Consider the following 19,720-nt stretch of genomic DNA (forward strand, 5'->3'; position numbering starts at 1 on the left):
TAATATGCAAATTGATTTATGAAAACTTTTGATTGAAGCACTTACCAAAAGTTTGGCAACTTTGTGGTGGAAATAACTTAATGAATGATGAGCCATACGAAAGAGGATTTTCTCAATTATTTATTTAAATTATATTTTTCTTTATTTCGAAAAGTGTTGCTGTTGCACCACACATTTGCCATGACTAGTTTGTGACAAGGTGCTGGAATTTATTTATGCTTCATTTCATTCAATTTAGCTCAACACTTCAGCTCTGTTCGATGGCCAGCAGACATGTGCTCAAAAAGCTGTTTGCCTGTTGGATATTCGGCAACATTTCTTTGTGAATCATAACGCCACTTGACCGTCGAGCCAGGCGAATAAATTCCTAACAATTCCTCAGACTGGCAAAAGAAAGGAAGTACAAAAATTTGTACATTGAAAGGCAGTGGAGAGCAGACCATGTCCGGAGTCGAGTCGTGACTGCGATATGTCGGCCACACTTGATTTCCTACGCCGAATCGCTCACAGGACAATGGGAAAAGGAACCAATATGTCAGCCGGAGCAAGTCAAGCAGGAGGAATGTCCTGCTTCGCCTTCGTATTTCACCTCCCCGAGTGCATTGGGTGGACCTGCGACAAGTTTCCGTTTCCGCCATCAATGGGAATGTTCCACAGAGTGAAATATGCTCTTGTATGCATCCCTGTGTCTGCATCTGTGTGTCTATGTGTGCGTATGGCCTTGTGGCAGATGCAATCAACAATCGGATAGTCAGTGCACTCTTCACTATATTCGTGGTCATTACTTGTACTTTAATGGGGCATTCGTTGAGAAATGTCGAGTCGTATTTTTCATTTCATTGTTCACTCACACATTTGGGACATCTCCTCGTTGCACAGTGTAAACGACATGTGGATTTTATTTATTCATTCCTTAATATGCTGCTGCTTCTTTATTATTGTAATTACTGCGATGTACGAATGAGAAGACATGTACGAGGATATATGTACGTACGAACGTACGAGCATGTAGTAAATAGATGATAATGGAACAGGCGACAGAATGAAGCGTTTAAGCAAGAGTTATGCACATGAGTTTGGGACTTGGGACAAATGAGTGGCTAAAATATACACAAGTAGATACGCTTGAGGCAATTGTGCATGGGGCATGGAAGTGAGTTTAGAGCGGATGCGGGATCAATCGATGTTGAGCTGTCGGAAGGTTCCTTCCATGCCGAACAGATCATCGCTGGTCTTTGGTGCACCGGGGCGCAGAGATTCATTGGCCTTCTTGTCCTCCTGTTCCTGGAACCACTTGGTGTTGTCGGCCAGCTTCTGCTTCCACCACTTATTAAGCTCCACGACGCTGCCAGCCTTGCCGCCGTACTCATTGGGCAAGAGATCTTTCGGCACCGCCTTGTAAAGACTCTCGATATCGTTGTGGAAGGTGATACGGCTGCGGATCTTCTCCTTCACGAAGGGCTTCACAAAGTTGAAGATGGTATCGACCAGCGGGGAGATGTTGATCACATGCACCTCCTTCACCTTCACCGGATAGCCCTCCTGTACGGCAATCAGAAATTTCTTCACCACCGACGGTGAGAATTTGGCAAAGTGAGCGGCACTGGCTGGTGCCGCGTCCAGGATGAAGATGTCACCGGCAATGCCGATTGTCTCCTCAGCCAGACGGACATCTCCGATCATCAGAGCCACCTTCATGGCGTCCAGAATGTGGTGCGGCTGGAAGTCACAGTCGATGCCTCGGACGAACGTGATGCGACGTCCATTGGGGGTGATCCCTGGCAGGGTGGGACAGTGTCTGAGGGAAATATCAATGGATTAGCAACAGATGTCCAGGCCATGGCTACTCTTCTACCTACACATAGTCCAGCACAAGGCTGAGCTCCTCACGATTGATGTCCCGATTGGAGAACACCTCCGGCACTGCATTCCGCATCGTGTAGTACATGTCGAGCTTCTTCTTAACCTTCTCCAGGCTGAACTTGCAGCCGCGCAGGAACGTGGTCAGACGCATGTCGTCCATGTCCTTGGGCAGATGAGGCTGCGTCTCCAGCCACTCGCGGATCAGCTTAATATCACGCTCAATGTCTGCTGGATCCTCGGGCTCACGCAACTCCTCGCGAATGGTGACGCGCTGAGCGGGTGTGGGGTGTAGCATCATCATCTGCGGATGGGAAATTTGGGTTTATTGATGGATGATGGATAGGTAGAAAGTGTCAGAGAGGAACTTAATTAGTTTAATACAGTTTCACATTTTATAAAGTACTCTCAGGGTTCCACGTGTTTTCTCAAACTTTTTCAACAGATCAATGTCACATCTAAGGTTAATTTTTATAATGTTCCCCCATTCTACGCTCACGCCGCTCCATTGCAACAATTATTACGTACTTCTTATAAAATATCTGATTATTTTTGACATTTTAATTGCGCGCTTTCAAAATATTTCGCTCGTCTTGCGGTCACACGTCAGTGCCTCGATTCATTACTTCGCATGGAGCTATGCCCAAATATGCATTACTCCAGACTCGCCCCTGCCTCAAGCAGGTGTACGAGTACTTGGAGACCCAACTTTGCGTAAGGGCCACAACAAAATTAGCTGACATCGACCTCAAAAACTATTCATGGCTTTGTTTTGTTTCTCTATTGTTTCAGTTCGTAAGCTGCTTGTGCGATCATCCATATAAGTAAACCCCAAATAAGTAACAAAATATATGAAGGGTTATAAAAAGGGTGAAATAAATAATTATAATGAAAATCTTGTATAGTCTTAGTTTTTTCTTTGGAGAGCGTGCAATAATGGTAGGTTCATACATACATACATACATATATAATGCTGTTTGCTATGTATTATTGTAATGTATATTTTGTTTAAATACTTTACTGCTTTTGTTTACGCTCTTTAGGTCGTGATTTTCAGTTTTGGCTTGTTGATTTTTCATTGTGCCTTCTTTTTATTCATGCATGAAATTTTACTTTCAGCCATGAGGTAATTGACGTTTAAAGATTTATACGAAAATGCAAACAACTAATAAAGTAGCTTGAGCTGGCAGTAATTAGGGCGGCATTCCGAATAAATAATATAAAGTAAACCATTGCTTTTACTTTTTCTATATTTATCGTTCTAGAATCTAGATACATAAAATTGTGCACCATTGAATGCAAATTAGTTGCAACATTTCCTATCCACATTTGAGCACTAAATTTATGTATGGCATGTAACTTTTTATTTATTTAAATATTGTATCGATATTTCACAGTATTTTTTCTTTGTAAACCTTTCGAAAGTTTAACTATAACTAATCTAGGGTTTTAGCGAAAGCATCTTAGATGTATCGAACAAATTTCGTTTGCATTTGCAACACTTGAGACTCAAAATCGATTGGGGTCAACGGTAAAAACAATTGGAAAAACAGGAAAACGGAAAAGCTCTCAAAATGAACCAAAAAACCGAATCTCAGGCAAAGCTAAAGCGAAAACGATTTGATTTCGGATACTTTATGCCCCATTTGCCACATGCAGCTGCAAGTATGAAGTTGCATATTGCAACCTGTTAGAATCGCAATCACCGGCACGGCGGTGGGTTGGCGCTGATTTCTCAGGAGGAGGCACGTCTACACTCGAAATTACTGTGTGTATGTGGTTACAGCTGATGTTGCAGCCACAGCTAATGGCCATTGCGTCTGTTGCAAATGTGGCTGGCTGGCTGGCCTGCAACTCTGCGGCACATATTGCGAAAATCTTCAGCAAAACAAAACAGCGCGAAACCAGACAGACGATAATCAAGCGGCCAAAGAGTCAAGAAAAATGGTCAGATAACTGGTTTTACCAACTCATTTTTTCTTCTTTTTTCGGTCTTTTCGAGCTTCAGTGGAAGTGCTTTCGGTTGTAGGCTCTTGCGGCTTTTGTCTGTCCCCTTTACCCGTCCCCCTCTCTCTTTTTGGGCCATTTGCCATTACAATAATTCTGTTTGCCTATTTGTTTTGTAATGCTATTATTTTGTGAGTAAGAATTTCAGCAACATTTGTGGGTAACATTTAAGTGCTTGCGATGGTCTTCAAACAAGACGAGTGTTAAACTTGGCATGAAGTTGTCTTTGAAGAAGAACGAAGAATGAAGAAGAATTTAAAGGGCTTATAACTATGAAGAATTTTAAAAGGATTTGCGACATTCTGTTCGGTTGAAAATTAAAGTATTATCAAGCATCTGCTGAAATGATAGTAATGCTTACTATTAATTTTGTTTCATGAGAGTCAAGCGGTTGGTATTTCTAATAGACATAATTATGTAAAGATTATTTGAAAGTCATTACAAGTTCGTGGGAAGCCTCCTGTACTTAGGTATGTATGTATGTACATATACATACATATAAGTTCAAAAGCTACAAATCTTTGGCTTGTCATACTCTAATTTCAAACACATCAGATTCATAAAAGACGCTACATGAAATTAATTCTGCCATGCCAAAATGATTTCTTGCAAATGTAATGCATTTTTAAAATTCTCTTAAGATTTTGACCATTGTTGGACAGCATAAATCTCTTTTGTTATTATTCTTTGTCATTCAGCTTGAGTTATTTACACAATTGCAAAGCGAGTTATTGTTCTGGTGTGAAATTTATAGCCCTCCGTTGCATGGTCTCCCCAAAAATCCTTCAATTCTTTTGTATGTCTGACATTCCACACATGATTTGCACACTTTATCGCAGATATTATTCGTCGCACTCATTTATATTCCATGCATTGTCCTCAGCTGTACACAAGCCAAGCTCCAGGCAAAGATTTTGGCACTTTAGAGTTATGTATACGAGAATACTATGCGATTGGTATGGGTAGGGCTCACCTTGGTTAGAGAGGGTTTGGTTAGTTAGTCAGTGGGTAATCCTTAAGTATCCAATGGACAACGCGACGTATGCTTGACACAACCGAAGCGTTCAAGACGGTAACTGAAACTGTCTGTCTGCAAACATGTTTCGTACGACTTAAATACTCCCGAACGTACGTTCGGCTCGCACACGATTGCAACAACGAATGGCAAAAGAAAACCGAAAGCCATAAAACAGATCATGCCATGAAAATCGGTCAAAGAGAAAAATGCACGCGCTCTGACTGTTGTTCGCTGGAGGGAGGCGAGTGGAGAGTGGAGTGCTGCTGTTGGCCATTTGCGCAAGAGAAGTTCAATGAGCGGCGCAGACTGTTTGCCACGCTCCACTGCCGATCCTCCAAACAACTACACACCATGCCCCCCTCAGACTCTTTACATCGCTCCAGACGCTGATCCAACACCCAGACACCAGACAGTGACTCACACCAGGCAGATGCCACGCCATGGCTGGCACCTCCTTATTTTATTCCAAACCCACCCTTGACGGCAACCCAAGGGCTTAGCCAAGTTTCACACCCACGTTTGTGTCTTCAGTCTTTTCTTTTAGAAGAATGCTGTGCTGGGGCTTCCGATTGAAGCTATCATTCGTTATATAAAGGGCTACCATTCCCACCCAATGGCACCTCGTGCTGCCAACATTCACATACAAAAAGTGCGTGCAAAAAGTGAGTGATTATCTCTAAATCATAAAAGCACTGCCACATCCATCGAAACAGATTGCATTACGTGTATTTTCTGTCATAATTGTTTCTTTATTTTGTACATTTTCGACATTTCACATTAAAGCAATTAACTGCACATGGGGATCCGTAGACGCAGTCGAAATTGAAATCGAAGTTGAATTTCGATTTGAAGTTGTGCGAGTATCTTTCAACAAGTCTATGAATCTGAGTCGTTGAACTTGCCAGGCGTTTCCTCATTTTCATTTAAATACAAATGTACATAGATACATTTTCCATAACTCCAAGCATTGCGTTTTGCCTTTATTTTCTTCGTTTTTCTCTGGTTTTTTGGTTGAGTTTTTATTGTTCCACTAGCTGATTGCCAGCAATTATCAACGCTTGTATTGGCCAGAGAAGGGGGCTTTCAGAGAGGGTTGGGGAACTATGGAAAGAGAGGGTGGAGGGTTTCGACTTTGACTTTGCATGCATTGAACTTGCTCTCGCCCTTTTTTTTTGTTTTGCCTTGAAGCAAACAATGCGAGACAGTGCAAATGTGGAAACAAACGTGAAGCCAAATGCAAAAAATAAGATGAAAATATTCGTAGTAGCCAACCAAAGCAAACCGACACCTATCATGGCAGCACAAGAAGTTGAAATGCAGCTGAAAAAAACAATGATGACGTTGGAGTCGTGTTTTGCGCGTTTAATGGCAGGTAGACGGAGAAACGTTAGAATGAATGAAATTATCTCGAATGGCATAGAAACACACGTTTTTTTTTTCTTTTTGTTTTTGTGCATGTGTAACAGATCTAGCTCAGAAGTTGTTGTATGTATAAGAAAGATTATTTAATTATTTCAATGGCTGTTCCTACTCGCATAGTAAGTAAAATTTTAAGAATCTAAATTGTTCTGAAGCAAAAAAGAGTCTCCTTATTGAATGCATTACATAACTTGAAAGCCTCATTCCCTAAAATATATATATTTCAGTATGTTTTTATATAAGATATCAGAAAATGTACTCCTAAATTGGGCTTAGTATTTAAAAATGAAACCCAATAAAAACCATTCCAAAGAATCTGAACTCTGAAATTTCTCCATTTTGCATTGACACTTTCTTAAACGAAAAAAAAATAACTCAAGCGGTAGAATTATGTAAACGAAACTGGTGATGTGTTAAGGGGTCTATAAAAGTGTCATTAACTTGGTCGAATGTTAAAAATGGTATGGCACTCGTATGGTGTGGTATGTTGATGAATTGTACCTCCTATTTTAATGACTCTATTCGTAAGATGTTTAATGTAAAACCCCCAAAAGAAATCGCACAGCGAATTGACAATTGAGGCTGCGACAAGAACCAGAAGAAGTTTCTTTACACAAAAAAATAAGCAAAACAACTAATAGCACAGCAGACTTATAAATTAAGCAGAACTTCTGGTGTTGCTGTTGCTGCATTGCCAAAGTCAAGAAACTTTCATTGGCAGACGAAAGTCAGCGCAATAAAGAAATTAACAGTAAGAAGTGGATGGTTAGGAGGAATGGGAGGGTGACTAGCTAGTATATACTAACACCACGACGCCTCACCTGTACTTCACACACACTCTGCCAGCGTAAGTTGTAGTCTTTCGTTGTTCGCTTTTCGTTTTTGAACTCTCAAAAAGGGAGAGGGTATTGTGGCTTTGGTAAGAGGTTTGGAACAAACATAAAAGAGATGATTTTTTACCCATAAATCATCAGAATTCGGATATTTGCTTTGAACTAACCCCTTAGTTTTAAAGTATATCTGGCCAGAACTGTCTACAAGTTCCAATTTGTGCCGCAAGTGGTACTAGAGTTCTTATGAAAATTATTGGTACTCGTAATTGTGCTGGTCTTTTTACATATAATTACATCAAATAAGATACTTACACATAGGATAACCTTATCATATGGCAACCAAAGAATGGTTAATTGGCAAGAGTATCTACTGCTTCTGTACCCGAGCTCAACCTTTCTTTATTTTTGTTTTATGAAAGCTGTAAGAAATAAAAACTTTTGGACGAATGGAGCGAGCGTGGCCGCATTAAAAGTTCGCGTTGTATAGCGTTTTCTTAACTCTTAACTCTTAGCTCTGTGTGTGTCTCGAGTTCAGTTCAAGCAGCCAGCACTGGCCGAAGTTGGGCAATTTGGAAAACCATAAAGTGCGCTTTCAAAATTTCAACAAAAATATAAGAGAAGTATATAAAAATATATGTATGTATGTACATACAGGTATGTAGATACATATGTGCTATTTGAATTACATTTTTGCCACATTTCGTTTAATTGTTCGCATTCGGCTGCAATTGTGGATGATTGTTAAGCGCTTCTATTATTGCGCCAACTCACTTGGCCAATTAATGCGACTGCGGCTGCCAAAAAAAAAAATTATTTGAAGAGATAGAGAGATGGAAAACTATGGCCAACTCTGGATTGTGATACATAATTTATATTCAATTAAGTTCGTTTTGGCCATGGCAGCATGCAACTGCAGTGAAGCATGTGATGGCTGCGGCTGGGCATGAGTCAGATTCTGCATCGTTAAGCACCAGAGCATGCCACACGTGGAGAAGGTCGGTCCAGTGGCCACTGATTAACTTACACACTAACCCTAAATAAACACCAGCTCAAACATCTGGAAGTGGCTGTAATATGTGGTTACCCAGAGAGACCATAATTATCCTCCACATTAACCCGTTGGCTCTTAACACTTACTTACTGCCATGCCGCCGACCCCTTTGCATTTTCACTACACATTTATTTGGTTTGCATCTTGAGTTTACATTGAAAGCTCTACATGTGTACAAAAATCGATAAATAATTCAAGGCTTCTATTTTGCGCCGCAACTTGTAAGTATTCCAGGTCCCACGAGGCTTGTCCTTCGTCCTTCGACTGGATATGGTATAAAATATATAATTTGCGTTATAATTGCTCTATAATATGTGCTTTCTTGAGGGGGAGTCGTTGCAGAGGGTTTTAATTTGGGGCTTAGCACAGTGGCTCCTTGGCATTCGCTTTCCAGGCACAGACAATCCATCAATCCATCAAGTCCATCAACAGGAGCTGCTCACTTGAGCTGCACCAGCACCATGAAATATGTGACAACGGCGCCCAGAACCTGCAATGCATATGAGGGGGTTAGGGGTTTTAATGTATTTGTTACCTTATTTATTTTCCAATCGAGTGGAAGTTAAATCCAAATCGAATAACGTACCGAGGCAAACAAATCCAGCGAGACGGTAAAGAACTTGGCACCCGATATGCTCATGGCCTTCTGGCACTGCTGGCACACGATCTGAACGAAGGTCTTTGCCTCCTCGGAGCCATCGTACCAGTGGCAGGAGTAGGCGGCCTCCATGACAGATGAGCTCTGTGTTGCACGAAGCCTCGAAAGTTAGTAATTCTGTGTGGAATACTTAACCCGACACACTCACCTCCTCAATCAGCCGATTGCCAAAGATGCAAAAGTGAAACACCTGTGCCAGGGCATAGCCCAAATATCCAACAACCGAAAAGGCGTAGACATTGACTCCGGTGATTTTCGTTGCCTGATATGCGAGCAGGGTCAGCTTGATGGTCGAGGTCAACATGTGCAGCAGCAGGGCAGCTCCGTAGGTGTCGCCAATGGCAGCCACCAGCCTGGCAAAGAGAGTGACAAAAGGGGTTAGAAAGTGGCTCAATAAGTTGGTCAACAAATCACGAAACTCTACTCTAGACTTTACAAGGCAAACAATCGGCAGTGGAAGGTGCAGCCTCTGGGGCAGGATACGTTGCAATCATTCAACAGAGAGTCAAACTACAAGGATTGCAATTGAGGAAATAATCAAGTAAATCAAATAAACTGCAGCAAGCCATGGGCCAACGACCAATGAATGCTCTGATTCAGTGTTTTTGTAGCTAAGATAGAGAGATACATAAATTTGTGAGCTCCAAGAAAGAAGTGGAATCAAGCGAAATATAAAACTAAATTGATTTGCAAATAAGACAACTTAAGATGGATAACTACTTGGGGATTGTAGAACTTGGGAAGTATAAAACACAATTCTTACAAAACCATTCAGAATTATCAGCGACTCTTCGATGGCAGTTCCCTTTCAAACTTTTGAGTTTCTCTCACCAAATGCAAAACCAATTTCAAGCCCTGAACCTCACAACTTATTAAGTGCACAAAATGTGTTCACAGCACAAAGGCACTCCAGATTTCTGTCTGTCTGTCTTTCAACCGAAACGGAACAGAAGCCCAGCCATAATCTGGATGTAAAATTTGTACTCACCGCACAACGTGCTTGTGCCGCTCCACCCAGTACTTGATGGCGCTGCGCACCATCATCTCTTGTTTTTTGGTCAGGCCATTGGGATTAGCTCCGTTTGCAGCACCGACACCATTCCCGTTGCCATTGCCATTGCCAAAGGATTGGAGTGTGGTCGGTGCACGAAACTGGGCGCCCCAATCGGCTTTGGAGCTGTACACGCCGGACATGTCCATGTCGGTACCGGGATCCTTTTCTGCAATTAAAATCCAGTTGAACAAAGGAATTAGTGGGTATGTGACAGAGGACACTCACCCTCATTCCGGATGAGCTCGGACTTGGACTGTGCCGAAAGGGATCTGAAGAGAGCAGCCGAATTGGGTCTGTACGTGTCCAGAGAGGCGGATAGCTCCATCAGTGGCTTCATGATGCCCTTCAAATGCTGCAGCTGTTCGCAGGCAAAGATCAGCCAGGAGCAGAACATCACGTCGCACAGGTTTGAGTGAACCATCGAGAAGAAGACGTAGTAGACCTGAAAGGCAAAGCTTATCATGTAGAACATGCCGTGGAAGGCATTCCACGGATAGAACGACTTGATGGGCAGTCGTGGTATTTCCACGGCAATGCTCGAGTTTGTGTCATGGTCAACCACCATCTTGACACTATCCCCAAAGAAGGTAATGGTGGTCCAGGCCGTGGCTGAGAGAATGGTCGTAAGCATCACCAGAAAGAAGAGTCTCCGCATTTTGCCCAAAGCAATTGAGTGATAGCGGGCATCCGATTCGGCGAACAACGGATGAGAGTTAACCTGATTCCAGATGTTCAGAGTTCTGCAAAGGAATGAAAATAATATTCGGGTAGTCCCAACCCCTCCTCAACAAAAAGGGACCACATTTACCTGTAGAAATTCTTTTGATTCACAGCCAAATATATAAATTTGGTGATGCAATGAGTAAAGAACAATGCGGTAATCGTATTGCCCGACAATTCATTGACTTCCTCTGCATTCAGTGCCATATTAACCAGAATAAAGATGAATTGCATCAGCAAAAAGACTAGATGAACCGAGGAGTACACCTTCTTCATGAAGCCGCTTCCTCCGGTGAAATTGTGCATGAACAGGCCCGAGTACTTCATGGCCCGTATATTGGGCATCAGATCGGCCACCAGGCCCGTATACTTACTGGGCTGCATTGGCGTTGTCATCCTGTCAGAGATGGAAGACAACCGGGGAAAATCAGAGACGAAATTAATTGGGTTTTCGCCAATTTAATTAGCAATTATTGCAAATGGATTAAGTGGGGTGGATGGTAAAATTCTCTGTCAGTGGACAGTTTTTCGGGCTTTGTCTGATGTCGTGGCTCAAAGGAAAAAGTCAGTCCCCAAATTTATTCGATTTCGAATGTTTTATTCATGCCAAAGAACCAATTGATTTCGTGCTATAATTTTTCTGTTTAATGGATAGCCAGAATCGTGGTTTTCCATCAGATTCATTGAGCCAAGTAATCGGTTAAGCTCTCAATAATTTAATTGGAAAATTCATTCAATTTAGTTGTGGCTTTATTTTGGAAAATTATTTTAATAATCTTGAATATTTGCTTACGTAAAATTACGTACAGTTATTAATTGAATAAATATTTAAGATTGGAGATTTCAGTAACTAAGGGGAAATATTTGCTAAATATTAAAAAAAAAAACGTGAGTTAGAACTCATCTGTGTCAAATTAAATTAAGAATTTCTATGGAAATTTGGCAACAACCATTAAAAAAATAAAAATAAATGTAAACAACTAAAATAAACACTCAAAACTGTTATTAAGAATAAACTTTAAAGTATTTTACCTTGCAGTTTGTTTAAAAAGAATTAAAGTTTAATTGTATTTAAGTTTCTTAATATTCTTAAAAATGTTTTCTGCACTTTTAGGCAAACATTTCACACACTGGAACCACTTTCAAAAAGTTATTGAGAATAATATAATTTGTGATTTTATTTCAGAGAAACCGCAGCGAGAACAAAGTTAACCTGCCAGCAAGGCGCCGTCGACGGTAATGAAATGTGAAATCTGAAAATTTAACAAGTTTTGCTCCTCATCCGCTGAGGGTTGCGGTCATTGGTGGTGCACATAAAGACGTGTACTTTGAGGGCAGAGTTCCCACGGTTGGGTTAAGGCCACGTCCCTCACACATTGGTAATGAAAATATATAGATACATAGATTCCTTGTCTGAAAAGTTGAATTTTTAAGCACGCCTAGGCCGCGTAGTATATAGGACCAAGTCCGGCTGCGTGGTGTGTGCGTTCCCACAATTAAATCGAACGCCCTCAGACCTGTCGTCGCCGTCTCCAGGTCCATCTTTTTGTTTGTTTAGAGGAGCTTGGGTCTGTCTCTGGCTCAAGCTTGAGTCCGCGCGGCGTGTGCGCAATGTGGAAATGGAAATGGGAAATGGGATATATGGAAATGCGAGGCTTCTCTGAATATGGGTTCGGGTCTGACTGTGGCTCTGGTGTAGCATCTGTGGTATCCAAACTTATGCAAATTTTAAAAGCATCGATTATTTTATTATGCCTGTGTGTATTTGTTGGACGTAAGTGCCGGCCAGAAGGAGGGTGCTGTACTCTCCCTCCCTGGCATTCACCCAACCTGTGTGCCACAGATGCCCCTCTCCAAATTGCTGACCTAAAAAAAAGGAAAGAATAAAAGTATATATATTTACATGGAAATGTGTGGGGCCGTGGCTGGTGGCTCGACCTGATGGATAGTTCACGGTTTTGCTGCCAGTTCTAGTGAACTAAGCCCAAGGGGTTCAGCCAGGCAGCAATCTCCAATCAAATCTCCTGGGCAGGGCAGAGAGGCCGCAAATTAAGAGGTGTTTGATAGTACAAGTTTTAAAGGATTTTTGTTTTTTAAACTTATTTTGATTACTACTGTTAGATAAAAAGCTTTTTAGGACTCACAGACTAGATACACCCAATGAATGTGAACCCTATTGAGGCATCCTGTATTTTATTTATTCCAGGCCTAAATGAATAGGTACATGCTTAGTAACACAAATTAGAGGTCGGAAAGCACAAAACAACTAAAAGTACTGGCCAACTGCCATTCATGTGTGGTAGACGCACATCCCTAACAAGTTTTAACCAACATTAAAATGTTGTCGGCGACGTGTTTAAACGCTGACAAAGCAATTGCCAAAACGAATTTCGATTGTATGTAGTTGTAAATGTTCAGGATGTAGTGGATACGGGTGCTGTGGCAGATAGTTTAGCCTCCTATTCAGATGGCTTTCAATATAATGTACTGTACGGGTATACACGTGTGTATAAGCTCTCATACACGCATCGGAGGACCTGCCTGGCTCATGGATTATTCAAATGCTGGGATCTCACGCACACCAATTAAATTGTGAATACCCCTATGTACCAGGACCCGTTTAGGCTCGTATGTGTGTGTGTGTTTTTTTGTGGGGGATTTAACAATATTGATTCAACATTTAATTGGCCCTGCAAGTGAGCCGATTTCAACCATGTTAACCAAGTTCCCACATGAAATTTTCGCCACTTTTTGTTCCCGTATATTCTCTTTTTTGTGGGCTGTTGATTTATTTTTATGGTCTTTCGACTGAAAATTTAATTACACAGATGCGTTGGCCTCAATTAGCTAACCGCGGAAGTCGTATCTGTTCTGCGCCCTGTATCAACATTAATTATTGAACAAACAAAAATGCCCAGTGGCTGTACACTCATTTCATATTTCAATTTCATTCAAGTATACTAATGGGGCTTTATTTTGTTGTTGTTCTTTTTTATCTTTTATAATAATTAAAAAGCATTCTTGTAATTGTTATATTGCAAATTAATTTTGACAGTTATAGACTACATTTCACCCTCCCTTGATTTTCTCAAATATTAAATGCATTCGTGATTTAACTATTGTCCATTCCATTGACCTTAAATATCTCTTTCTTTGTCAGAGATTGTGTTCTGCACTTAATTATTTTCTTATCAGTTTGCAACAGAATGAAGTAACAATTCATCAAAATAAAGAACCCCTCATCCATTCCAATCTTTAATCCTGAAAAGTGCCACCCAAAAGTAGGCAACACTTTTTGTTCTCACTTACTCAGTCATAAATTAGAACCGCATTTAAGCCCAAAACGAAAGGCTGACTGGGACTCCCCACCAAAAACCCACAAAGAGCAGCATTTGAAATGCCACAAGCCCCGGCCAGAACAGAACCACACAGTCGGCCGCAACAATAAAAACTCAAAAATAAACATAAAAAATTATTTGCGCAATCCATCAAATTGCTCATAAATTACGAAATCAATGCGACACAAGCACATACACTCGTATATATGACCATATGTACATACATATGTATGTACCTATGTGTGGTGGAGTGGGAACAAATGCGTGGCATTAAGCCGACGAAGGAAAAATTAGAAATCAATAGCCAGCGACAGAGCAAGGGGAGCAAGAATCTGTTAAATGACAAACAAACAAAAAATGGCCAAAATAACAATTGTGAGACTGTGTGCGTGAAGGTCCTTTCTGTGCGAGCGTGTGTGTGTTTGTCAGCGTCAGAAATTATTCGCTTTATATTTGGACTACCCATAGCCATAGGTCGTCCTGCCTGGCACACCCAACCTAAGCGAATCTTCAACCAAAATTTATTTCCATGCATGGCAAAAGAAGGATGAACAACAGCTAACCGATTGAAAATACATAAGTACAAGTGTGCGTACGTATCGTTGGGACATTCTGTGCGCTCCAATGTGTGTGTGTGTGTTTGTGTCTATGTTTGTCCTGCCATTAGAGAAAGCAAGAAGAAATGTTGACATTGTCATAAGAATGGCAAAGAAATGTGAAAAATGCCAAAAGAGCAAGCGACGGAGTGGCACATAAAAAGCGCAAAAAATTTATTATTATTATTTATTTCGTAGCTGTGAAAGATTTTTTGGGTGCCATAGAAAGGTGATGGGAGGTCATAAATTGTAGCAGAGAAATATATATATGTATAATGTATATAATAGATAAATGTGTGTGCTTCGGCGAGTGTCACTCCTTTTGTTGGTCGCTGACAGCCAGACAGATTCAAGCAGGAAGTGGCCGTGGGCGAGAAGCAGGAAATGCCTTTGCGACAGTGTCAAAAGTTTAGCATTAGATTTATTTGTTCTCCCTATAGGTACTCGTGTTGCTTGCTACAGATAAATCTCTGTGATGTCTAAGCGGGTCAATGCTCAGGTCACTGGTTCGACCACTTCTTAGAACCGAGAATGCCAATGCATCTTTAGTTCTCTTTTCTGTTTTATCCTTCTCACGTTGCACTAACCATCTCTTAGACTATCCTCTCAGACCATTACCACGATACCACGCCATGTGGTTGGCATACTGTCCGTGTGTCTGTGTTTATTTGTTGCCTGCCACAAAGTTGTCAACGCGGCGACTAAGCGAGTTTTGGTCTTGTGGTGGTCTATATATATTTATACGAGTATGTAGATGTCCTTATATATTTGTTGTTAGACATTTCAATGTTTGTCGCTCTGCTGCAAAATTCAAAGTTGTTTTGGTGGCCAAAGCGCATGTGCGGAGAGTGGCCCTCAGGAGAGAGAAGCACACAAGTAGAAGACATTTTATGAGAGTTCTTCTTGGGATGCCACCATGTCTGAAATTATATAAACAAATGTATAAATGTTGAAATTTCCTAAAGAAGAAATCGGAATGGTCGAAGATAGAATTGGCTTACAGAAACTAATATTTTGAATTATTTATTCACCAAATAAATTCTGTAATTTCATGTGTCCAAATGTCAGCACATCTTCAAATGGACATCTCCATTTCGACATCTTCCCAATCTATCAATAATCTGGCAGCACTGTCCACTCACGTGCGTTACGCGCTTGCAAATGCAACAAGAGAAAAGTTCTTGGAATTTTCTCTCTCTTTCTCTCTTGGACGCTCTCTTACTCCGTCCGTTTGTTGAACTATCTCTCATTTTTGCAAAGATTTCTCCCAGAATCGAGCAGAGAAAACAACAGCCACCTATTGTTCTGAGATCTGTGCTTGGTTCTGCTCTCTTTGGGTATTCTCTCTTCGCTCAGCTCTCTGAACCCGCTCTCTGCGCTCTGCTCGCTTTTGGCCAACAACGAGACGAGGACGACAGACAGGCAGCAGGCAGCAAGCAGCAGGCAGGCAGCAGGCAAACTTCGATTTGAAGGCAGTCAAAAATGGTCCATCGACGTGAGATGAACATTAGCAAGAGCATCAGTCGACAGCAACGTCCACGGAATCGCAATCGCTGCCAAAAGCCAGAGCCAGAGCCAAAGCCAGAGCCATTCGAACCGGGCCAAATCTAAGAGAACGTGTGCGTGTGTGTTGCAAATAGAAGTGCTTGTGCAAGTGTAAGTGTTGGTGTATCTATGTGTTGTCCAAGAAGAGTCTGCTCTCCAACTCACCTTTGTTCAAGTGTGTGTGTCCATTCCTTTGGCATCGGTGCTGCTGCTGGTATAGTTGTTACTGCTGCTTGTTAGTGTTAAAAGCACGCAGCACCATGGGGCACGAACCATGAGGCGTGAGGCATGAGTGCGCCAAAAGAATTATCAGTGCTGCAGACATACACACACGCACACCCATTCAGGAGTGGCTACAAAAAAAGGCAAGCAACAGAAATGTCACTTGAATAGTTAAGCAAAAGAAAGTAAAAATATACTGGGGGTCTCTGCCTTCGCTTTCCTCTCTGTTTCTGTGTGTGTGTGTGTGTTCACGGATTTATGCAGCGTTAGTTACATAAGCTATCATCATCATCGGCAGCAACGGCTCAGCAGCAGTAAAATCAACAACAACAGCAGCAGCACACAGCCAGAGGCATCGTTAGCATCCGCAATGCCGCCTTTCGGCGCTCATAAGCAGGCTATGATTTTTGTTTGGTTCCTGCACAGCAAAAGGATGCTGTGCCGTGCCGCCAATACAGCTACAATAGCTACAATGAAAATCGCATTAGCATTAGGATGTGATAACAGCTGCTACCCACAGGCTGCCCAGCCCCAGCCAGCCCTATCATCAGCTGCCAGCCGCATCCGACATCCAGCAACAAGCAACGACAGAATTTGGCCTAAACCTGAACCCGCAATTACCAAGGCAACAATTGTTCAAAGTTTGAATAACGCATACGCACTGTTGCACTTGGGCAAAAATGGAGTGGCATTCTCCACAGTGATTGCTTTTGTGTGTGAATGGGTTGCCAGGAATTTATTCATTCATAATAATAGATTCAGTGATACCTGGCACTTGAAAAAGAAAAACCCTCCTATTATTTACAAATGTGTGCCACCCTATTCCTAAAAGAATTCAGGGCTTGCCTTTCAAGCACATTTTGCACATAGTTCCAATTATGTTTGCTAAGCAAGAAAGATAATCACAATTCTGATTCTATTACAAAATTTACAAAAATTCACTAAACATTTTGTAGTTGAAAATAAACAATTCTGCTTCTATGTCGCGCAGTCTTCAGTTTTTTTTCCCTAATTAAACACACAGATAAATCGTTTTAGCTGATAGTTAAACAGCTCTCAACCCACATGACAGCCGAAACCAATCCTAAATTCCTGCTTAACCGCATTGGCACATGCCTGGCAGGTTCACCTTAAGGAATTCGCCAGCCCTCTGCAGCCTCTATCGTCATTCGTTGATGTGGTACTTGGTTTCCTTCTGACATTCATTGCCATTTTGACCAACTTACTGCCCCAGGTCGCAAGTTGGTCAGCCACTTCCATTTGCAGTTGGAAAAGTGCACGATTTTACCCATTTTTTCCCCACAATCAGAAGGGAAGCTCATTAAAACCCACAGCCATATCAGAAATGAGCTGAAAGTTTCCCGGAAAAGAGGGTAAAGTGTGGAATGATGATGGAGGGGGAGCGCAGGGCGAAAAGCAAATGAGCAGAGCCCGGCGAACACACACACAGCATGTGGGCTTCTGTGGCGTCTGTGTGCGTGCTGGGGCGTGGCAAATTAGGGCAAAAGCCAGCACAGCACAGGAAGAAACATGATAAGGTCTCGAAAATGTGGCCACAAACTTCATTGGCAACGGCACACTGCCCATCAAAAGTATGCAGGACAGAATGTCTATACTCTCACAGAGAGCATAATCGTTTCGATCAGATTGTGGCATTTTCTACTCCATAATAACAACGTAAAAACTTTAATGGACTTGATTTTAAATTCACTCAGAATACATAAGAGGAAATGCTGCCTCCTAAGGGTATATACAGCTTCGGTACTCCTAAAACTTATCCCCTTCTATTATGTTTTCTATTATTGTTGGGGCGTCAGCAGCTGTGCAAAATAAACCGCAATTAAATTTGCATTAGCCCATAAAAACAAAGGAGGAGTGGCCACTTGTTGTAGTTGTGTCATCTAACGATTGTTGCTGGCTGTCATTGTCTCCGCAGCTAATTACTATAGTTATCCCAGCAGCAGAAGGGGACTAAAAAACAATAGAAAATGCGAGGACTGTAAATGCCTTTACAAAAGTGCCCTGCCACCACAAACATATGCAACAAAAATATAATCTAGTACGAGTTTCAAAAGATATTATGTAAAGGCCAACATGAGAGGAAAGCAACATAAGCAGAAGCATCCGCAACAGAAACAGCAGCAGCAACATCACTGAAATAAAGCCAACAGCCACATACCGTACAAATTCTGAAACTGAAAAAAGTTAAGAGAAGGAAAACGAAATACGAATATCATAATGATGATGGATTAACTGTTACGTAGTGTTGTTGTTGTGGGAGAGAAGAGAGCGAGATAGTAAGAGAGTGAGTGGAAAAGCGGAAACGGAAGCAGAAGCAGCAGCAACATTGCAATACAAACAAAAATCAGGTTAGTACTTCCTACTCTTCACATTCCATGTACTACGAGAATTCCTTCTCTCTACTGTTCTAACTTGGTTATATATGCTGTTTTTTCCATGTTCTTTATGTTTTGTTTTTTTGTTGTGGTCATGGTCCACTCAGCGGTTGACCGAAGTTTGTGTAAATCATTATTTATGCATTAATTATTGAAATACACAAAGAGAGGCAGAGGCGGAGGCAGTCTCCTGTCAGCAGCTGTGTGAAAGAGTCATTAATCTTGGACAGCTTACTACACGAAGGTGTGTGTGGTACATAGGAAATTACGACTGAAGTTTGGGCACCAATGGGAGAGAATTTAATTGAAAGTTGGGTCTGGTAGATGCAAAAATTCCTAGAAGCGAATTCCATTGGAGAAATCATGAGAAATTCTAATGACTGCAGCTGGAATTTCAATTTCAAGCAGAAAAAACTTTTCAAAAATCCCAAGTAGAATTGACAGAAGGATTTTGGCCACATTTTGGAAATCAGTTTAGCCTTCAATTCCAATTCCAATTCCGGCTGAAATTGTTTGTGGAACTCATAATTGCTTTCTGTTTGGGGAAAATTCCAACCTATTTGTGAGAGGAAATTATCTTTGTCTTGATGAGTTGAATTCAACCCTGTTCAGAGCCATGTTCAAGCGGTTCCTTGAGGAGAAGGATTTGAAGGGTAATCATATTCCAATCATGTGGCACAACAAGAGAGTGTCACTCTTGTCCAAGACTCATTAGCTCAAATGACTTGTGAATCATACGCGAGTGCCATGAATTTCCATTTGATTGAAGAGAAATGGGAATGGCGAGTACGTGATGAACAAGAGATGAATGCGAAAGTACTCGGGAATGCCGAGAGCGAGATTGAGAAGGAGACATTGCAGTTCTGAGCCAATGATATTTGTAATATTGTGAATCCAATTAAATTATACTTTGTAATTCCTCATTCTACTTTAATCCCATTATGGCACTAAATGTATAATTGCTTGGGGCTACACCTACTCCACTCCTAGTCCCCATTTTCCC

The 19,720-nt window shown here is 41.5% G+C and overlaps 2 protein-coding genes and 1 long non-coding RNA gene across 3 annotated transcripts; 1 reads left to right on the forward strand and 2 right to left on the reverse strand.

Moving 5' to 3' along the window:
- Positions 1-896: 896 nt before the first annotated feature.
- On the reverse strand, positions 897-4,944 carry LOC117896399 (alpha-tocopherol transfer protein-like). The gene is made up of 3 exons (XM_034804709.1): positions 4,841-4,944; positions 1,860-2,164; positions 897-1,798 (listed from the first exon to the last, which is right to left on the reverse strand). The coding sequence occupies exons 2-3, from the start codon at positions 2,162-2,164 to the stop codon at positions 1,177-1,179; spliced, it is 927 nt and encodes a 308-aa protein (XP_034660600.1). The 5' UTR covers positions 4,841-4,944; the 3' UTR covers positions 897-1,176.
- A 3,358-nt stretch (positions 4,945-8,302) lies between these two features.
- LOC117897775 (odorant receptor coreceptor) lies at positions 8,303-11,865 on the reverse strand. Its single transcript, XM_034806820.1, has 7 exons — positions 11,653-11,865; positions 10,709-11,017; positions 10,126-10,640; positions 9,835-10,066; positions 8,995-9,199; positions 8,775-8,930; positions 8,303-8,678 (listed from the first exon to the last, which is right to left on the reverse strand). Exons 2-7 carry the CDS (start codon positions 11,014-11,016, stop codon positions 8,628-8,630), a joined length of 1,467 nt encoding a protein of 488 aa, XP_034662711.1. The 5' UTR covers position 11,017; positions 11,653-11,865; the 3' UTR covers positions 8,303-8,627.
- Positions 11,866-16,015: 4,150 nt separating this feature from the next.
- LOC117896998 lies at positions 16,016-18,549 on the forward strand. Its single transcript, XR_004649060.1, has 2 exons — positions 16,016-16,210; positions 18,283-18,549. It is a non-coding gene; the product is annotated as an uncharacterized LOC117896998 (long non-coding RNA).
- Positions 18,550-19,720: the final 1,171 nt, after the last annotated feature.

This window comes from Drosophila subobscura, chromosome O (genome assembly GCF_008121235.1).
Source record: "Drosophila subobscura isolate 14011-0131.10 chromosome O, UCBerk_Dsub_1.0, whole genome shotgun sequence".
NCBI lineage: Eukaryota > Metazoa > Arthropoda > Insecta > Diptera > Drosophilidae > Drosophila > Drosophila subobscura.

What these genes read in the sequence shown, in the direction of transcription:
- LOC117896399 (XM_034804709.1), bottom strand. Translation starts at nt 2,164, where the DNA reads ATGATGATGCTACACCCCACACCCGCTCAGCGCGTCACCATTCGCGAG. An exon ending in AGCCTTGTGCTGGACTATGT is followed by an intron (nt 1,799 to 1,859) that starts GTAGGTAGAAGA and finishes TATTTCCCTCAG; the next exon opens with ACACTGTCCCACCCTGCCAG.
- LOC117897775 (XM_034806820.1), bottom strand. Translation starts at nt 11,016, where the DNA reads ATGACAACGCCAATGCAGCCCAGTAAGTATACGGGCCTGGTGGCCGAT. An exon ending in AATCAAAAGAATTTCTACAG is followed by an intron (nt 10,641 to 10,708) that starts GTAAATGTGGTC and finishes ATTCCTTTGCAG; the next exon opens with AACTCTGAACATCTGGAATC. An exon ending in CGAGCTCATCCGGAATGAGG is followed by an intron (nt 10,067 to 10,125) that starts GTGAGTGTCCTC and finishes TTTTAATTGCAG; the next exon opens with AAAAGGATCCCGGTACCGAC.